This window comes from Mustela erminea, chromosome 1 (genome assembly GCF_009829155.1).
Source record: "Mustela erminea isolate mMusErm1 chromosome 1, mMusErm1.Pri, whole genome shotgun sequence".
Taxonomy (NCBI): domain Eukaryota; kingdom Metazoa; phylum Chordata; class Mammalia; order Carnivora; family Mustelidae; genus Mustela; species Mustela erminea.
In genome coordinates this window covers 9,457,096-9,476,711 of record NC_045614.1, presented here as the reverse complement: position 1 = coordinate 9,476,711, position 19,616 = coordinate 9,457,096, and the positions used below count along the sequence as shown (strand labels likewise).

General features: G+C 53.5%; 1 protein-coding gene across 23 annotated transcripts in view; it reads left to right on the top strand.

Moving 5' to 3' along the window:
• Positions 1-19,616, top strand: part of CACNA1A (calcium voltage-gated channel subunit alpha1 A) — a 286,232-nt gene that overhangs the window by 209,716 nt on the left and 56,900 nt on the right. For all 23 annotated transcript variants that reach the window (XM_032312798.1, XM_032312787.1, XM_032312923.1 and 20 more), the window contains 6 exons: positions 466-572; positions 2,229-3,038; positions 10,473-10,933; positions 12,526-12,664; positions 14,226-14,355; positions 18,865-18,924. In XM_032312798.1, coding sequence (XP_032168689.1) covers positions 466-572; positions 2,229-3,038; positions 10,473-10,933; positions 12,526-12,664; positions 14,226-14,355; positions 18,865-18,924 — 1,707 coding nt within the window. The remainder of the gene's footprint in view (positions 1-465; positions 573-2,228; positions 3,039-10,472; positions 10,934-12,525; positions 12,665-14,225; positions 14,356-18,864; positions 18,925-19,616) is intronic.

Below are 19,616 nucleotides of genomic sequence, written 5' to 3'. Positions count from 1 at the left end.
CGGCGGTGCATGGGATGGGCCATGGGACTCCGGGGGGGGGGATTTTCTGCACGTGGGGGCTAGTCAGTGTTTTTGAAAAGTCTTGGTTCAGAGAGCACAACCCAGAAGGTAAAATGAGAGGAAAATCTCTGCCTTAATTTCTGGCTCACTGAGACAGGGCGCAGAGAAATCCCCGTTGTGGGGAAGGAAAGGAGGTCTTTTTTCCTTTTGTTTTCTCCTGGCTGTGTGCCAAAATAGGGTTAATAACGAGCTGGATGTCAAGGCTGCCCATCAAGGGGGTGGCCGTGCCCTTGACCAACATTGGGCTCTATGCCTTTCTGTGGGCCTCAGCTCTGGTGGGTCAACCCCCAGGCCACACCTGCTTCTAAATATTCCATGTGTTGCCACTCATTAGCTGTAGGGTCTGAGCGGAGGCCCCAAGGCCTAGTTCCTGTTTTGTGAAGGGGGACTCCGTGTGTCTTTTAGGATGAGCAAGAAGAAGAAGAAGCAGCCAACCAGAAACTTGCTCTACAGAAAGCCAAGGAGGTGGCGGAAGTGAGTCCCCTGTCGGCAGCCAACATGTCCATAGCTGTGTAAGTGCCCCCAAGTCCAGAACGCTCTCCAGGCTCCTCAGCCCATACCCCCTCCCCATCCATGATGTGGGGGAAGGGAGCAGTCCCCAACAGGGTTGAGCTTTAGAATGAGGGACTTCTGCTCTCCCATACCCTTTTACTTGATGAATAGTTAATAAGCACCTCCTTTGTGCCAAGCCCTGTTCTAGCTGTTGGGGAGACAGGTTAAGGGGTGGAGGGCCTGCTAGAGCTGGAGAGAGGTGGACTTTTAAATAAAGTTGTTGTCAGGGCAGGCCTCCCTGAGAAGGCAGAAGGAGGTGAGGGAAGAGCCTACCAGGCAGCAGGAACAGCATATACAAAGGCCCTGAGGCAGGAAGAGTGCCTGTTGTGTTTAGGGAACATGAAGGGGGCCATGGTGACTGAAATAGAGGGAGGGAGGCAAGAGAGTGGGAGGAAGTGAAGACAGGTGGCAAACATCGTGCAGGGCCTTGTGGGTAATGGGCAGGACTCAGACGTTTGCTCTGAGTCAGGGGGAAACTATAGACCGTTCTTGAGCACAGGAAGGCCAGGACCTAACTTGGGAGCTCACAGACGCCCTCTGGCAGCTCTCAGGGAAACAGACTGTGGGGAACAAGGTGGAAGTCAGGGGACCAGGTTGAAGACCACATTGGTCCCTGCAAAACAGATAGGGGGACCGGATTAGGGTGATGGATGTAGCCGAATTCCAGACAGATCATGAAGGCAGAGAGGACAGAGTCTGCTGGTGAAGCAGAGGTGGTGAGGCGGTGGGAGTTGAGGTGTCTCGATTAAAGGGAGATTTGTTGACCCCAATACTCCGAACGGTGCCTATGTCGGATGTCCCAGGGACTTTACACACTGTGGGGTGGCGCATCACGTGATGATGGGAAGGGGGCTTTCTTGGCCAAAGCGGAAGGAAGTGGCTCTGAAAGGGGAGCCTAGGAAAGCAAATAATCAGACCAGTGAGTTTTGGAGGATGGTCTGTGGATGGTCTGTATAAAACTATCAGTGCGCACAGAAACCCTGGAAGAGTCTGTAATCTCCAGGCTGCGCTCTGGCCTGGCCAGCAGTCCGGCAGGGGCCCTGTGGGTAAATTGGCAGTTGCAGGTAAAGAGGTGCTGTCCCCCAGACTTCCAAGTACCCAACCCGGCTCTCCCTGGGACCACCCAGACCTCCCAGAACCCAGAACCGAAGGCTCCTGCAGACCCCGTGGACAATTCCAGAATCTGCTCCAGGTCAATGTCGTTTTGATTGGCTGTCTCAGAAGTTAAAATATTTTTAATGTCAAGGCTACACCCCCAGGGGTTCATGTGCTACAATTTGAAAAGAGTAGAGGGGACAACAGGGTCGCCCATCTGGGCTGAGAGCCCCCATTAGACAAAATATGCAGTCAGACCAAGACCCCTTGCTGAATGGAGACACCCACCTGGGCTAAGGCACTTGCTAGGCCAGGATGTCCAGCCAAGTTGAGTTTTCTGCACAGGCTGGTTGGGCGGAGATAACCAAGCCAGGCCAAGATACCCTTCTGAGCTTCGAAGTGCCTCGGGCCAAGACCACGTGGGCTGAGACGCCCCCTGGGCTGAGACTCCCATTAGTGGGAGCAGCCAGAGGAGGCCACAGTGCCAGCGGTGCTCTAAGCCCCGCGCGCTCCCCTTGCAGGAAGGAGCAACAGAAGAACCAGAAGCCCACCAAGTCAGTGTGGGAGCAGCGGACCAGTGAGATGCGGAAGCAGAACCTGCTGGCCAGCCGGGAGGCCCTATACAACGAGATGGACCCTGATGAGCGCTGGAAGGCCTCCTACGCCCGGCACCTGCGGCCGGACATGAAGACTCACCTGGACCGGCCGCTGGTGGTCGATCCCCAGGAGAACCGTAACAACAACACCAACAAGAGCCGGGCCGCCGAGCCCACGGTGGACCAGCGCCTCGGCCAGCAGCGAGCCGAGGACTTCCTCAGGAAACAGGCCCGCTACCACGACCGGGCCCGGGACCCCAGCGGCTCGGTGGGCCTGGACCCCCGCAGGGCCTGGGCCGGCAGCCAGGAGGCCGAGCTGAGCCGGGAGGGGCCTTACGGCCGCGAGTCGGACCACCACGCCCGGGAGGGCAGCCTGGAGCAGCCGGGCTTCTGGGAGGGCGAGGCCGAGCGGGCCAAGGTCGGGGACCCCCACCGCAGGCACGTGCACCGTCAGGGCGGCAGCCGGGAGAGCCGGAGCAGCTCGCCCCGCACGGGCGCCGACGGGGAGCCGCGACGCCACCGCACCCACCGCAGGCCAGGCGAGGAGGGCGCGGAGGACAAGGCCGAGCGGAGGTCCCGGCACCGCGAGGGCAGCCGGCCGGTCCGGGGCGGCGAGGGCGATGGCGAGGGGCCCGACGGCGGCGAGCGGAGGCGGCGGCACCGGCACGGCCCTCCGGCTGCATACGAGGCGGATGCGCGGAGGGAGGACAGGGAGCGCAGGCACCGGAGGAGGAAGTAAGTGGGGATGACCTCGAGGCTGGCTGGTGGGTGACAGTAGTGGTAGTGATGCTCGGAGCCGAAGTGGCCCCTGCTGAGCATCTCAGTCTTCCTCGGCCCACCCCATTGTCACAGATGCGGAACCGAGAGGCCTTTGGGCTGCCGGCCCAGGGTTCTACCGCCACTAAGGGGCCTGAAACTAGGCCTTCTGGCCGCCAGCCTCTGCAGGCTCACCATTTCCCCCTTGTGCATCTCAGGGATAATCTATAAGAAATCCTGCCAAACCCCCTACCCCCAAATTCTTCAGCTTTTCCATGTACTTGCTGTGTGATCGCGGGCAAGTGACTAAAGATCTCTGGGCCTCAGTTTTCTCAATCTGTAAAATGGAGATGGTGGGATCAAATTGGGTCATGGCTGGAATTCAAAGAGATAATTCATGCAAAAGGCCCAAAGAAGAACAGCTGACACGTAAGTGCTGGGTAAAAGTAGACCATTTTTAGCTGTTAATGAGTCAACCATCTTTTTACCTGATGCTATTCCTGAGGGATCTGAAAAGCCCCTCTGGGCCCTCAGAATTGAAACGAGAGCAAGGCGGAGGCTTTCTGAGGCCCTTTGCAGGCCAGCACCCTACCCAGTAGCAAAAGCGTCTTTGTTTTCTTAATATTTTGTAACTGTCCTGTAGTAACGCTACATACAGGAGCCCAACCATGTTGAAACAGAAGTTGTTCTTATTTTCACTGACATCCTGTTTGTCTTCATTTATATCACCACGAGGGGATCATATTGGCTTTTTAATGATGTGTTTAAGTGGCTCTGTTATATGACATGGGCACTGGGCCAGCACTTACCAAAACTGAATGTGTACATGAATCCCCAGGGATCCTATTAAAATACAGTTTCTAAATCAGTGGGTCTCAGGTGCAGCTGAGATTCTGCATTTCTAAGGAGCTCTCAGGTGAGACTGATGCTGGTCCAGGGACCCCACTTTGAGTAAGGAGGGTCTAGAGGACAGAGTAAAGTGACACAGGGCCCTGTGTGCAGAGGCACCACGAATGAGCGTGACAGGTGCCGACACTGGCTGGCTCTGGGTGGTGTGGGCAACTCAGGTGACATGAGGGGGTTGCCACCAATATGGAGATCTTCCAAACTGGAGAATACCTCTTGGTGAAGTTCCCTGTGAAATAGTCTAGTCTTCCTTCAATGTGTCCAGTAGTTGCATTCCAGGAAAATAGGGAGTGTATTTAAAACATACAAGAAGTGTCTGGGTGGCTCAGCCGGGTGAGTGTCCAGCTCTGGCTTTGGGCTCAGGTCATGATCCACGTCAGGCTCTGTGCTCAGTGGGGGGTCTGCTCGAGATTCTCTCTCCCCTTCCCCCTCCACCCAGACCAGGCTCCCAACAGGAGCTATCTGAGAAGGGAACAGACTGTTCTGGGCTGAGAACAGCATGTGCAAAGGCCCTGAGGTGAACCAGAAGGAAGCCGGTTTGCAGTTTGGAAGATGAGGAGAGAGTGGCAGACAAAAAAATAGAAAGAACAGTGATGGATCAGCAGGACCTTGAATCCTCCCAGGGCAAGGAGAGGCCACAGAAAGGATTTTTAGGTGGAACACAGTGTTTAGAACATGACTCAGTGATTAAGGACCCGTGACTCACCGATGCTGTTCTTCTCCCTCCTGCTGGTATTACTATTACTTGTTGCTATATGACTCCTGTGATCGAAGGAGGCTGAGTGACAGGGATGGAATGTCAGCACAGCCTGGTGGCGAAGGGCAAGAACTCTGGAGCCAGAGGTCACACTCCTGCCTGTCACCTCCCAGCTGTGTGACTTGTAGCATGTCCCTTCCCATCTCTGCACCTCTGTTGGCTCATCTGTAAAGTGGGTATGAGAGCGGTCCTACTGCCGAGCGTAAGTGGAAGGTTCGGTGGAGTTAATGTATGTAAAAGGCTTTGAATCATGCCTGGTGTATAATAAGTGCTCAGTGAACGTTAGCTATTATCACGGTGAATATTATTACTATGTACTCAATATATGTTAACTATGTGTAGAGGTGGTAACAGCAAGCATTTTGGAAGTATTAGCTATTACTCTTACTATTATTATTTATACTGTTAAGATTTTCTCATAGAGGCACCTGAGTGGCTCAGTCGGTTAATTGTCCGACTCTTGGTTTGGGGACATGTCATGATCCCGGGGTCGTGAGATCCAGCCCCACGTTGGGCTCCGTGATCAGCACGGAGACTACTCTGGATCCTCTCTTTCCCTGTCCCTCTGCCCCCACCCCACCTCTCTCCCTTCCTCTCCCAAAAAAAAAAAAAAAAAAAAAAAAAAAATTCTTTTTTCTCATCAACAGACATAAAAAACAACTTCATATCCATAGCCTGTAGAGTGATCACTCCAGCCCCTTCCTTTCACAGATGGGGAAACTGAGGCCCAGAAAGAAGAAGAGATTTTCCCAAGGGCAGCTCGCAGATAGCAGTGGTGTGATAAGAATGCAGTGTTCCCAAATCCCACAGATGGTCCCTGCTCCCCCTCCCCTTTGGAGGAAGAAACTACCTCCCACTCCCACCCCAGACCTGCACCAGGGGGCCGCTCCTATTACCATGTTAATGGACGCCCTGGCCAGGAAGACATTATTCTCCTGGTTTATGAAAAGGGTCTAATGCTCGTTGGAAATAGAGCTTCATGAAGATTCAAACACTTTTAGAGAGAAAAAATGCAAGACAAGGCATTCATCTGCTTTAAAAAAAAAAAAAAAAAAAACTGGCCAAGAGAAAACTTTAATCACGAATGTAATATACTAAAAAGACATTCAGTTCTCCATGGTGACAAGCCAGTGGCCCTGCCTAAGGGGTCTGCCACCTGCCTTTTTCCTTTTTATCATTTCTTCGGCCTTTTCCCAGATCCACGCTGTGTATTTCATTCACCAGAACATGGATAATACACATATAAGGGTTCCCTTTCCATTCCCTCTGCCTCTTCCTGGATTACACCCTCTCCTCCCCAGCTTTAAATGGCCTCCCGTAGCTCTCATAAGCTCACCCCAGTGAAACGTGGACGTAAGCACATTCTGTCATTCATTCTACATCGTTCTGTAGCCACTGACCCCAGATCCCCAACCCCAGGTGGCTGAGCCCAGTGGCACCCCAAGGCCATCAGAGCGAAGGTGGAGATGTCCCCGACTCCCAGGAAAACGCTGCGGGTCGCAGAGTGGCTGCCGCTCCCGGGTAGCCAGGCAGTGCCTCCTGCTGGACGGGGCTGAGCAGAGGCATCTCTTGCCAAGACCTGCACCACCCTGGAGTTAGCATCTGGGCTCTCTCCGCCCTCATTCCACCTGCTGCCGTCACCATGAAACCCACTCCCCAGAAAGAGCAAAAGGAGATCCTGGACCCCTGAGCCTCACAGAATCTATCCTGCCTTAGAATCTGTAGGACCAGAGTCCAGTCCAGCGCAACCCTTTCCGAGCTGGGTGACATCTGGCCTTTGCCTCTCCTGGCCTCAGTTTCCTCCTCTGTAAAATGGGTCTGATCCTAATCCCATGTCCAGTGGTGGTGGATATGGGGATTAAATGAGCTAATACACAAAGGTCCTTAGGACATAGTGGCACCAGGAAGCAGAGGAGGAGGCACCATCCTCCTCTGCATCGGGGGCCTCTGCACGCCCAGGAAAAGGTGTCCATAGCCCTTGGCAGAAGGACGCTGAAGTGATTAGCTGGCAGAGAGATGCAGGGCGGGACAGGGTTATGCAACCGGCTGCCTATTCTGGGCAGCTGATGCACATCCCCAAGAGGGAAGGGGGAAGGGGCCTGACTTCAAAGTTTTCTGCCCCTTTTGAGTTCTCCTTGGAGACGCTTGGCAGTGAAGCCTCCTGGAGACTGAGGTGCGGCCACTGCGGTTGAGCTGGCTCCAGTTTCTCAGTAGACCAAGCCGGCCGAGGGAGCCAAGGGCTCCGGGTCCTGGGCACGAGGCTGCCATCCCTGCGGATGCACCAGGTCTCAGCTGTGTGTTCTTTAGTGCTGGCCGAAGGATCTAGGTTCTCTCTGAAGTGGTAATTTACCCGAACCTGCTTTGTGCTAGGGATGGCAATCCCCCCCCCCAAAAAATTGATAAGAACAATGAGAAAATACTCCCAACCAGATTTTCCTCTCATGAACAACTTCTCAAAAAGGACCAGGAGTGGGTTCGAAATAGGAACCTATTTGTGGGCTGCATGAGACATTGGGGAAATACGGGTGGAGACTTGATTTACTCCGTGCCATTACAGTTGACGCACAGTCACTCTCCGGGCACCGTACGAGGTTCCCAGGGCTGCTGGCGTCCTGGAGGCTGGGTCCTTCTTGAACAACAGGTGCATCCCTGCACATGTGACCTCCAGCTTCATTCCGCACGACCCACCCCTTGGCCCCTGTGTCCTCTCTCCTTCTCTTCCAAGACCATCCAAGACCTCTCTCTCCCCCTCTCCAGACCTTCCAAGGACTGGTCATGGCATTCAGGGGCCAGCCTGATCCAGGATAACCTCATCTCATGATCCCTTTTTTAAAAAGATTTTTATTTATTTGAGAGACAGAAGGAGAGAGAGCACAAGTTGGGGAGGGGCAAAGGGAGAGGGAGAAACCGATGTCCCGCTGAGCAGGGAGCCCAACTCGGAGCTCGATCCCAGGACCCTGGGATCATGACCTGAGCTACCCAGGTGCCCCTCATCCCACGATCTTTAACTCAGTTATGTCTACAAAGGCCCTTTCTCCAAATAACGCCACATTCACGGTTTCGAGGTGGGCGTATCTTTTGAGAGGCCAACATTCCGCCCATTACAGTCTGCCCTCTGGCTCCTCCCCCCATGCCAACATCCCCAGAAGTCTTGGCCTCTCACAGTATCAGCTCAGAAATCCTACATCTCATCATCTAACTTGGGTATGGCTGAGACTCTGGGGCTGAGCCACTTAGAGGCCAAATTCCCTCCCATCTGTGGACATGAACTAGAAGACAAATTCTCTGCCTGTAGAATACAGGGGTAGGATGAGCACAAGGTAGACAGCCCTATTCCAAAAGGGAGATGCTGAGAAGGATAAAGGATCACTAGTCACAAGCAGGTTCTAAGCGAGGCAGGGCAGATCCCAACAGGTTCCGGGCCCGGGAGTTGCCTCATAGAGACCCAAGGAGGTTACCACGCCCGTGTGTCGGATGGAGAACAAGGTTGAGTAACTTGCCGATGGTTTTGCAGCCGCGCAGCTCCAGGATCCCCACTTTAGCCGCCCGGTCATAGGGAAGGCTCTGCTACTTTATCCCCAATATAAAGACAAGGGACTTGGGGCTCAGAGAGGTTAATCGAACTACAGAGGGTTCCACAGCTGGTGAGGGGCTTTGCTGAGACTCAAAGCCAGGCCAGTCTGTCTCACTCACATGACTGAGAAGTGAGAAAACCGGCTGGGCCCGCCCTTCTCCCCGTGCAGGCTCAGAGACGCAAGTCTGAAAATAAAAACCCCTCGTCTCTCTTCCGCTTCCCAAAAACACCGTGGACTTTGGCAAGTTAAAATGCAAAATTAAGACGAGGAAGTGTTAGGTGGATTTAGAGTTCCAAACTGGGCGTGGGTTTTCGTGCCTACCATCCTACCTGACCTCCCAGCTGGTCAATGAACGTGTGCAGCCTGAGGACATAGTTTTCTACTATGCCTTGGCCTCTCCAGGACTCAGTTTTCCTCACCTGCATAATGGGACTAATAGCACTGCCCACTTTCCCCAGTGATTCTAAGGATTAGATGATCTGTGTATGTCTGAGAGGCATGTTATGTCTGGCCCACAGCAGGTGCTCAGTGCGTGTGAGCTATTATGAGCTGAAGCGGAGGATACAGGAAGCAGAATTGGGGTTGCCTTTAAGAAGAGCCGGAGAGATAAGTTTCAGATTGCAAAGCCCTCCAGGGAGAGACATCGTTGAGATTATAAACAATACATGTCCTGGGGTTCCCAGGGCACAGGCTTTGCTGGGGCCAGCGCCCAGGAACTAGGGAAGGACAAGACCCCTCATCTGAGGACTCAGGGTCTAAAGGGTGGTCTAAAAGCAAACAGAGCATATTGGGGTCCAAACCCTCAGGGAGGTGACTGGGAGCCAGGTCCGCTTGGCACAGGCAGGCAGAGCTGAAGCCAGCTGAGGATGGACATGCAGCCAGCAGGCACCAGTCAGGACCCAGACCCCCACCACCCTCACCGGGGCCACAGCTCCTGGGGGTACCCAGCAAGCTAGGGGTGAGTCTGCAGATGGGAGGAGGCGGGGCCTGATGGGAGGGCTGGGACCGTGGGAGTTCAGGGCTTCGGTGTCCTCATCTGAAAAGTGGGGGCATCTACTTATTACTTGACAAAAAGTGACCAAGCATTTGCCGTGTGCCAGGCCCCATTCTGGGCACTGGAATCACAGCTGTGAACAGAAAGACAGAAATAAACCACTTGCCTCCCAGAGCTGATGTCCCAAACGGCGATGGGGTAGAAAAAGCCCAGCCAAGACCCTTAACATGTTTCTCTTCTCCCCAGTTGCACCGAACACTCAAGACTTTTCTGTCCGTCTGCACGGTGTTAATTATTTGAGTAGTTGAGGCACCAAATTCCTACCCGCCTTGTCTCCCCCACTCTCCAGCTGCAGCCATACCAGCGTCCTGAAACTCCATGAGCTTGTCCCCGTTTCAGGACCTTTGCACTGGCTGTTCCCTCTGCCTGCAATGCTTTGGCCATCACACTTGTATCCCCATGAAAAATTATCACGTTCACTTACCAGCTGTGTGGCCTTAGGCAAGAGACTAAACCTCTCTGAGCTTCAGTGTCCTCATCTGGAAAATGGGGCTCGTTATCTAGCTGAGGATGACGGGGTTATTATAAGCCAAGTGCTTAGAGCAGCCGCTGAGAGCTTTGTTACTAAAGTGTTTGCTGTTATCGTGTTTATGATGCTTATTTGGGTGTATAGTGTGCTCTCCCGAGCTGGGATATTGGGAGGGGACATAAATATATCAGGCATGTAAAGCCATGAGACAGTTTTATCCCTAAAAAGATGGTGTCCCCCTATCAGTTTTAACCACCCCTGAAAACACTATGGGCCCCAGTCCCACCCAGGAGCTCGGGGGGGCGGGGGGGGACCTATAGGCGGAGGCAGGGGGCTTTGGTTTGGAAGAAGGCAGGCTCTGGCAGAAAGTTCTTTTACCCTCAGGTCTCTCCCCACAGGAGTAGCCTCATCCCCGAGGAAACAAAAGAAGCACCACACTGAATTCTGGGGGGCCGGGATGTTACTCTTCCATGGGGTCATGATCTCCAAGCAGGAGTCAGCCAGGCCTCTCTCGTGTCAGGGCCTGGGGATCTCCAGGCCTCTGGGTCCAGGTGTATACCCCGAAGGGTGGAAGCTGAGGCAGGGTCTAGAGCATTCGTCCTATTATTCTCACTCAGTTACGGGTCCTTTCTCATTGGCCTACCTTCTGCAGAGAGAACCAGGGCCCTGGGGTCCCCGTGTCAGGCCCCAACCTGTCGACCACCCGGCCAATCCAGCAGGACCTGGGCCGCCAAGAGCCACCGCTGGCCGAGGACATCGACAACATGAGGAACAACAAGCTGGCCACCGCGGGGTCAGCCGGCGCCCACGACAGCCTCGGCCGCCCCGGTCTGCCCCAGAGCCCCGCCAGGACCGGGAACAGCACTGAACCCAGACCCACGCCAGCCCCGCCCACGGCCACCAACCCCCAGAATGCCGCCAGCCGCCGGACGCCCAACAACCCTGGGGACCCGTCTGACCCCGGCCCCCCCAAGACCCCCGAGAACAGCCTTATCGTTACCAACCCCAGCAGCACCCAGACCAACTCAGCAAAGACTGCCAGGAAACCTGACCACACCACAGTGGACATCCCCCCAGCCTGCCCGGCCCCTCTCAACCACACCGTCGTCCAAGGTGAGACCCCCACCACCCCCAGCACTGGGAGGGGCACCTGATGTCCCTGGGGCCAATGAGGTGAGCAGGGCCCAGTCCCGTCAGCCTTGGCCAAATGACCCTTGACAGTGAACCTACTTCCGTGGCCTCAGTTTTTTCCTTTCCAAATGGGTATAGATGCAGTTCCTGCCCGCATGGGACTGCCAGGAGGGCTAAATGAGATAATACACCGTGACCTGGCACATGGCCTCCAAGAAGTTCAGCGATATTGTCTGCCTCCCAGATTCTCACAGGGAAGCCAGGAAGCCACCGTATTTGACAAGCAATGGGTCCTTTTCATGGAAATCAAGGAGGCATCAGATGATTCCCCAGACCAGCGCTGTCCAAAAGAAATGCGACATGGGCCACGTGTATAGTTTTAAATTTTCTAGTGGCCCTATTGAAAGAAAGAAAGGCGAGAAGGAGGGAGGAAGGAGTGATTTCAGAAAAGAGGGGCACCGGGATGGCTCAGTCAGTTAAGCATCGGACTCTTGCTTTCGGCTCAGGTCATGATCTCAGGGTGGTGAGATCGAGCCCAGCATCAGGCTCTGCGCTGGGATTGGAGCCCGCTTGGGAGTCTCTCTCTCTCCCTCCCTTTAATCACATTTAACCCGAAGTGTTATTTATTTGTATCTTAAAAGCTACCATTTCAACACGTAATCAACATTTTTAACAGTAACGAACTACTTTACCTTCTTTGTCTTATACTCGGTCTTAGAAATTCAGTGTGTTTTACACGTACAGAGTATCATACTCTTCAAGTGTTAGTGCAGGTCTAGGCCCTTGAGGGATTGGCATTTTGTGACCTCCCTCCAAGTCCCCCAACCATGTACGATTGGGGTCAGAGAAGCAGTGAGAATTTAGAGATGACCCACTGAGCTAGTTATTTCCAAAGATGGTAACAATAGCCCTCTTGGTAGTGCCAGCTCTATGCAGGAGAATTTCATGAATCTGCTTGTTAAATGCTCACCACAGCCCTACAAGGAGGGTCTTGTAATTGTGCCCGTTTTATAGATAAAGATACTGAGGCTCAGAGAAACTCAGCCTGCCCAGAGACGCAAAGCAAGGCTGCAGGATCAATGTTTGGGAGGGTAGTGGCTCTTGCCATCGAAAGAGAGGTATTCATGGTGGTGGGATCAGGGTTACCATCTGTGAAATGGGTCTATTGGAGCTCATGCTACCTGCCTCCAAGGACAGTGTGATGATCCTACGGGATGGGGGTAGGTTTGTGTTACCATCCCATGAACGTCCACCAGCCTCAGGGTTGTTGAGTGGTTGAGAGCAGGCACTCTGGGACCAGGTTCAAATCCCAGCTTTGCCACATCCCAGCTGTGTGACCTTAGGCAAGTCACTTCACCTCTCTGTGCTAGTTTCATCCTCTGTAAAATGGAGAGTATAAAGTACCAACCTCACAGGGTCATGTGAGTATTAAATGGACTAATGTGGTCCCTGGCGCACTGTGGACACTTTACAAATCTCAGCTGCTTATTGTCTGCTCTGGGGAGCGGACGGGAACCCCCAGAGGCTTATGGGAAATCACGGAAGGAGCCCTGTGTTGGTTCTTGTCCCCACAGTGAACAAAAACGCCAACCCAGACCCACTGCCAAAAAAGGAGGAAGAGAAGAAGGAGGAGGAGGACGACGATCCCGGGGAAGACGGCCCCAAACCCATGCCTCCCTACAGCTCCATGTTTATCCTCTCTACGACCAACCCGTGAGTATGGCCTGTGGCCAGGGCAGGGTGCCTGGGGCTTCCACTGGGTTGGTGGAAGTCAAGCCAGACAGCAGGCCCACCCAGTGGGTACTGGGGAGAATGGTCTTCAAGATCACCATTAGGCTATAGGGGATTTTTGAGCAAATTTTAAAATGATGCCCTTTTCTTGAGTCCTGTAAGAAATTTCTCATAAAGATAAAAATCTCATAAATTTCTCATAAAGTATTGATGTAGGGTGAAAGACCCTTTCCAACCATCATCTAGAAATTGTTGTCATAAATATTCAAATCTACACCACCTGTAATATGAGAGGCACCCCTAAGAAATGTTTGCCTTATGCGGTGAACAACCTATGTCATCATACATGGCGACCCTGGTCCCTGAGCTCTTTCTCCTAACCTCTCCTCCCCAAGGATTTGGATTCTAGGCAGATGGTCTCTGAGTTCCGTAGCCCTTTGTCTTGGGCATCCTTGAGGAAGATAGATTATTTAGGAGAGAAATTTATCACGTGCATCTCACTGTGGCTTCTTTGAGGATTGCATTTTTCCAAAAAACATTTCTTGAAACCCTGGTCCGTCAAAATGCTTCCTGACAAAAATCATGTCAAAGAAGCTGGTCGGTAACTACTTTCTATTACCTGCCTCTTGAGATCTTTGAGTCTCATCCTACATGCTTCCTTTTTTATGTGGTTGAAATTATCTATTTTACTAGGAAAACACTTATGTGGTATTTAGTGCCAGGCACTGTTGTGAGTGCTTTACAAAAAAAAAAAAAAAAAATTATCCTAATAACCCTATGAGATTGGTACTGTGCTTATGCCCATTTAACAGATGAAGAAACTGAGGCCCAAGAAGGTGAAGTTACCTGCCCAAGGTCATACCGCAAGCAAGTGGGAGAGCCCAAACAGACCAATGCCAGCATTCCTGTTCTTAACTACACACACAGCCTTGCTGCCATCCACACAACTTTATGACATATTTATAAATATTATTAGCTCCACTTAAGAGGTTAGGTACTTATGTATTATCCCATTACCACATCAAAGGCTCTGATAAGGCCTGCAACCTATAATTTCAGTAGCTTTCTGGAGGCCCCTACTATGTGCCAGGCACATATTAACATTTTTGATCTTCACATTATTTTAAGGTAGGCGCCATGATTATGGCCATTTCACAGATGAGAGCTTTAAGGCACAGAGGGGATAAGTAACTTGCCTAAGGTCACTCAATTAATTAAAAAAAAAAAAATCTCTTTAACCCAGAATTTCCCTGTTTTTTTTGACCATGGGACATTTTATGCATGAAAAACCTTTACATCTCCTGCAGAATTGGGGAAACTATCAACTTATCAACAGGGCCTGTGAATATCTCCCCTGGCTGAGGGCCCCCCCACCTTCTTGGGGTTCCATGACCTCCATGAAAGTCCCCAGGTGGAGGATCTTGATACTTTGTTGGGCATGGGACCTTGGGGAGTGGTAGGTGAAATAAGAAGATTACAGAAGGAAAGGGTTTGGAAGCCCACGATCTGAGTAGACCTTTGCACACCCACGTGTCCCCAACAGCCTGCGCCGCCTGTGCCATTACATCCTGAACCTGCGCTACTTTGAGATGTGCATCCTCATGGTCATTGCCATGAGCAGCATCGCCCTGGCGGCTGAGGACCCTGTGCAGCCCAACGCACCGCGAAACAACGTGAGTCCCACCCAGCAGACCCCTTCCTGGCTGCGCTCCTCTGTTCCGGGCTCCTTTGTCCTGCATCCCTGAAAGCTGATTGCCATGGTGGAAGGAATGTCAGGGGTACCCCTGGGCACAGCCCTGGGTGCACCATGGCTGCTGGTTGGGAGGGGAAGTTCTGATTCCTGGAGGAGGTGCTTGGGGGCCAGCTGTTACTTGAGGGGACAGTGGCTATGTGTACGTGGCAGAGGGGAAATTGGCTGACAGTGGGTAGGGCTAGAAATTGCTGGCATCCCTGGTAGAGGGAGTGAGGCCGAGTGATATGGAGGGATGCACGCTGTGCATGGCAGGTATGGGGGTACTCAGGCAAGGGGTCCTCCACAGCCAGTCGCCTGGACAGCCAGGTGTCACCAAACAGACTTCTGGGTTTGGACCTGAGCTTTGAAAGAAAGGACTATTTTGACTCAGAAACACAGCCGACACTTTTAACTTTTGGGAGGGCTAAAAAACTCTCCCTTTAGGGGTCCAGGGTCTGCTAGCAGTTCCTGTTAATTGAGTGCTTGCTGTGTTCCAGGCACAACCTCAGGCATTTGGCACGTAAGCTCTCCCAAATATCCCCACATGGGACAGATGGGGAAACTGAGGTTCAGGGAGGCTAAGGGACCCAACCAAGATCACACAGCACAATTCCAGCTCTGCCTCCCCTAGGGCTCCCGCTGCTTCCTTCAACTGTCTCTTTATTGAGCACCTACTGTGTGCACAGCTCCCCTTGTGCCCTGCCAAGCAAGAATGAGTTTGTGCTTGTGGCTGAGACGGGGAAGCAAGAGATTGGCAGACGGGCACGTAGCAGATTCTGGACTGGCAGCAGCAGCCCCTGCCCCAGCTCCTTCCTGCCCCCCATCGCTGCCCCGCCCCCACTCAGAGCCAAAGGAACATTTCCCGCTGGGAGCTGGGCCCTGCTGCCCTCGCTAAGTAGGTTAGGAGCCTGGCGAGACTAGAAAGCCCCAGAAGTCAAGGCTGCATGACAGGAGCTTACCTTGCACTTTCCCTTCCTCTGCAGGCCTGGCAGGGCCCCTGGGGACCCGATGGGGGAGTTACAAGGAAATAATTAGAACAAGGCTCCCAGAAGAAACTAGTACCAGGGCAGGGCTGGGGCTGTACCCTGTTATCTCCTGCTGCCTGCTCTCCCCCAGGGACGGCAGGGAGCCAGGCCCACGACGGGGCATCCTGAGAGGGGTCGGCAAACCCCCTGCCGCCTATAGGACATAGGAGAAGGCTCGGTCGCTGGCTGGCAGGGGTGCTGCTGCGGTGCCCGGGCTGAGGGAACCCAGCCAGGCTCGGACCAGCCCCCGTGGAGCATTTGCAAAGCTTCAGATCCTGGTCCCTTCCGGCTGCATCTCGCAGCTGAAACTTCTCTCCTCAAAGCCCACCGCCTTCAAGGACACTGTGGCCCCGCACTGCCAGCTGATGCCCAGGGACCCCCTCCCCCCATTCTTTTGTTGGCTGAACTAGAACAGACCTCAGAAGAGTGCAGGAGACACGCATGATCCATCTCTTCAAGGATTTAAAGCACCCACAACCCCTCCCAGGGGCAAGAAATAGAACAAACCACCCGTGACCACGGCCTCCCCGGTGCACCTGTTCTCTCTGGAGTCGAGGTTCACAAGCGGGGACAACGTCTGCGGGCACATTTCGTGACTTGGGGCGGGTGGCAGGGAGCCACTGGCGTCTGGAGGGCGGAGGCCGGGGGTGTTGCTCGGCCCCCTGACGGTGCACCTGGGCGGCCCCTACCACAGAGAACGACCCTGCCCTGAGTGTCCGTCACACCGACCTTGGGAAACGAAGCCTGGAGGTAACCATGACACAACACCCCCTCCCCCACTTCTGGAATGAGCTTAACTGCTCTCATTTTCCCATGGGCTTGTGCTTTCTTAAGCACTAGATTTTGGTTTTGCTCCTCTCTGACCCTCAACAGATAGAATCCTTCCATGCCTCTCTTCTGTCACCCGACATCGTGTCCCCTGTGAGAGGAACACATTGTGGCAAGGAGTGACGGTCATTCTTTTTCATGGCTGTTTCGTATTCCTCTGCTGATGTCTGTTTGCATCATTTCCAGGTGAAAACACTGGCCACACACCCCACCCCACCCCACCCCGGGTGCGTCTCAGGGGGTACATGGGCTTGACTTTCTTCAGGGTAGAGAACCAGAAGCAGAGTTTCTAGATCAGAGAAGCTGTGTGCAGTCAGGCTTGCCAGCTGCAGCCAGGTGTTTGCTGGACGATACGGTGACGCTCGCACGGGCGGCGTGGGGGGCTCCTGCTGCTCCACAGGCCTGTCAGAACTTGGTGCTGGAGACTTGTGTGCTTGGCGGACTCCGTGGCTATGGAGGGGAATCTGTCTGCGACTTTGATTTGCATTTCTCTGGGATAAATGGGTCTGAGAACATCGTCGGATTAAACTGAGCCACAGGAAATTGCCATTCATAAAGGTCAAAGGATCTCCATATTCAGTATAGTCAAAGCTAATTTGTTGGTCTCTTGATTTTCTCTTGCCCCATCTAATTCATTCCGTTCTCCAGAAGTAGATTCCTCTGACCTCCCAGGCTGCCCTTCCCCGCTCCCTGCCTTCCATTTTCTCTCTCTGCTTTTCACTCATTGCTTTGCTTAGTCACTACTAAATGAGCAGCCAGTATTGCCAGGCAGAGAGCTAAGCATCAAGGATTGACAGGGTATAAACCGTCCCCCAGAGATCACAGAACACCAGGTCTTGGACCTTGTTGAGCCCTCTACGCAGTGCAACCGGAATGCTTTCTCTGCACCCAGATACCCCCAGCCCTTTGCACCTGTTGCCCCACCTCAGGAAGCTGGCCATCCTGACCACTCTGATCCCTACTGGCCCTTTGAGCACCACACAAAATGGGAATGTGAGTTGCGACCACATGGATCACAGAGCCCAGCACCTACAGGACCCAGTACAGTTCCAGTACTCATGCCTTCATTCAGCAAATTTTTTTTTAAGATTTTATTTATTTACCAGAGGCGGGGGGAGAGCAAGCACAGGCAGACAGAATGGCAGGCAGAGGCAGGCTCCCTGCCGAGCAAGGAGCCTGATGCGGGACTCGATCCCAGGACGCCAGGATCATGACCTGAGCCGAAGGCAGCTGCTTAACCAACTGAGCCACCCAGGCTTCCCTCAGCAAATATTTCTTGAGTGCCAGCTCTATGCTTGGACCTGGATATTGACCCAGAGGGGCTACAGGGACAGCCAAATGTTCATGCCTTCATGGGGCTGACATCGGGTTGGGCACATGGACAATAAGATCACTAATGACTATAATAAATTATAACAAATAGTTTGCCAGGGTGGGTGGTAGGCTTGGTAAGGGAAAGTGCAAGTAGGACTTGAAACAGGCAGTGGGGAAGGCGGCACTGAGAAAGTGATGTGTAAGCCAAGCCATAGAGGAGGAGAGAGAGAGGGCATCCAGTGGGATGTGGGGAGGAGCATTCCAGGCAGAGGTAGCCTCCTGTGCAAAGGCCCTGGGGTGAAGACAGGGTGACAGGAGCAGAGAGAGCAAAGAGGAGTGAGAGGAGGTGAGGGCATAGAGGTGAACCCCCCAGAGTGCTCACGGCTTTGGTTGGGGGGCGGGGGCGGTGGCAGGAGGATTATGACTTTTACCTCAAGTGAGATCAGAGCCACAGAGAATTCTAGAGCAGAGAAGGACCTGAAACTGACTCGGGTGTTCACAGGCGTCCTCTGGTGGTGGGCCTCAGGAAATATCAGCTCCTTTCTAACGTGAGTGTGATGGGAGTCAGGCCCCTGTATTTGCCACCTTCCAGACCCTTGCACTAGCCCAGTCACATCCTCACACTAAGGTTACACCAGAGGTGTGTGGTGACAGGGCCTGAGAGGGGACAGGCTGCAGACTGCTGCGCATCTAGGCAGAAACCTCCCTGCCTGGCCCTATCTGTGTACGGCAGGGGGTGCAGGGCAAACCACCCCACCATGGTGAGGATGTGGCTGCAGAGCTGGGAGAGAGACCACAGTGGTGAATTTGACCCCCTGGGGTCTGACTTAGGTGGTCATGTTTAAGAGACCCTACAGTTTCTCACCTAGGATGCCCAAAAGGTCAAAGGCATTAAGAGGTCAGACTCATCCCCAACAAGGACGCAGTCCTCCCTGAACTCCCCCAAGACCACCTTCAGTTTATATTTCAGCTTTGGGCAAATAAAGAAACCCTTCCCGCTGGTAGACCAACCATCCTGAGTGATTTTGTTAGGACGTTGCTGCCATCTGCTGGAAAGTTTCATACACAACATAGAAATCTGTACTAAGGATGGGATGGGCCCTTGTGCAGTGCACACCCTGCCCAACTGTATGTGGCAGCCATGTTTCCTCTCTGCTTCGGAGAGTGTGTTCCTTGGGGACTTTTCTGGAGACGACACACCCCAGTGGGCCGTCACTTGGTTCATGGGGACTCTGCTGGAGCAAGCTAGTGATCTGTTGCCCCCTTGCTTTTATCCCCTACAGGTGCTGCGATATTTTGACTACGTTTTTACAGGCGTCTTTACCTTTGAGATGGTGATCAAGGTGAGTGCTGAGAGAGGCAGGGATCTAAGGGAATCTTCAACCTCAAGAATGCCACCCTGAGGCGGGTGGCTTACCCGGGGGATTAGAAGTGCTTGGTGTGTTGGAGCAGCAGCAAGGACTGGAAGGAATGAGTGAGAAAAATGGGAAACCAGGGCAGGGAGATGAGAACAGGGTGACAGGACAGAACCTGCAGGGCCTTGTGGGCCACGGGGAGGACTTTGACTTTTGCTCCAAGTGAGGCGGGAGCCATGGAAGATTCTGAGCAGAGAAAGGACTCAACTCATACCCATGCCCACGGTACCCTCTGGTTTTGCTGGGGAGGACGACAGACTTGAGGCAGGGGCAGGACAGATGGGAGCCAGGAGAACCAGGAGCAGGCGGCGATCATACTAATCCGGGCAGAGGGTGATACGGGGCAGATCAGGGTGATGGTGGACAAGGTGGGCAGATTCTGGGAAGGTTTGCTGATGGATTCCACGTGGGGAATAAGACAAAGAGGAGTCGAGGGGGACCCCGAGGTTTTGGGCCTAAGAACCAGCAAGTCAGAACTGCCTCTCATGAGATGGGGAGATACTTTGGGCTCCCCCACGACCTCGGGCTGCTGTCCCATCCCTCACCATGTCGCCTCCTGGTGCCCCTCCCCCAGAGGCTGGAAAGGTGGGTCTCGATCCCCAAGGTGGGATGCGGGATCT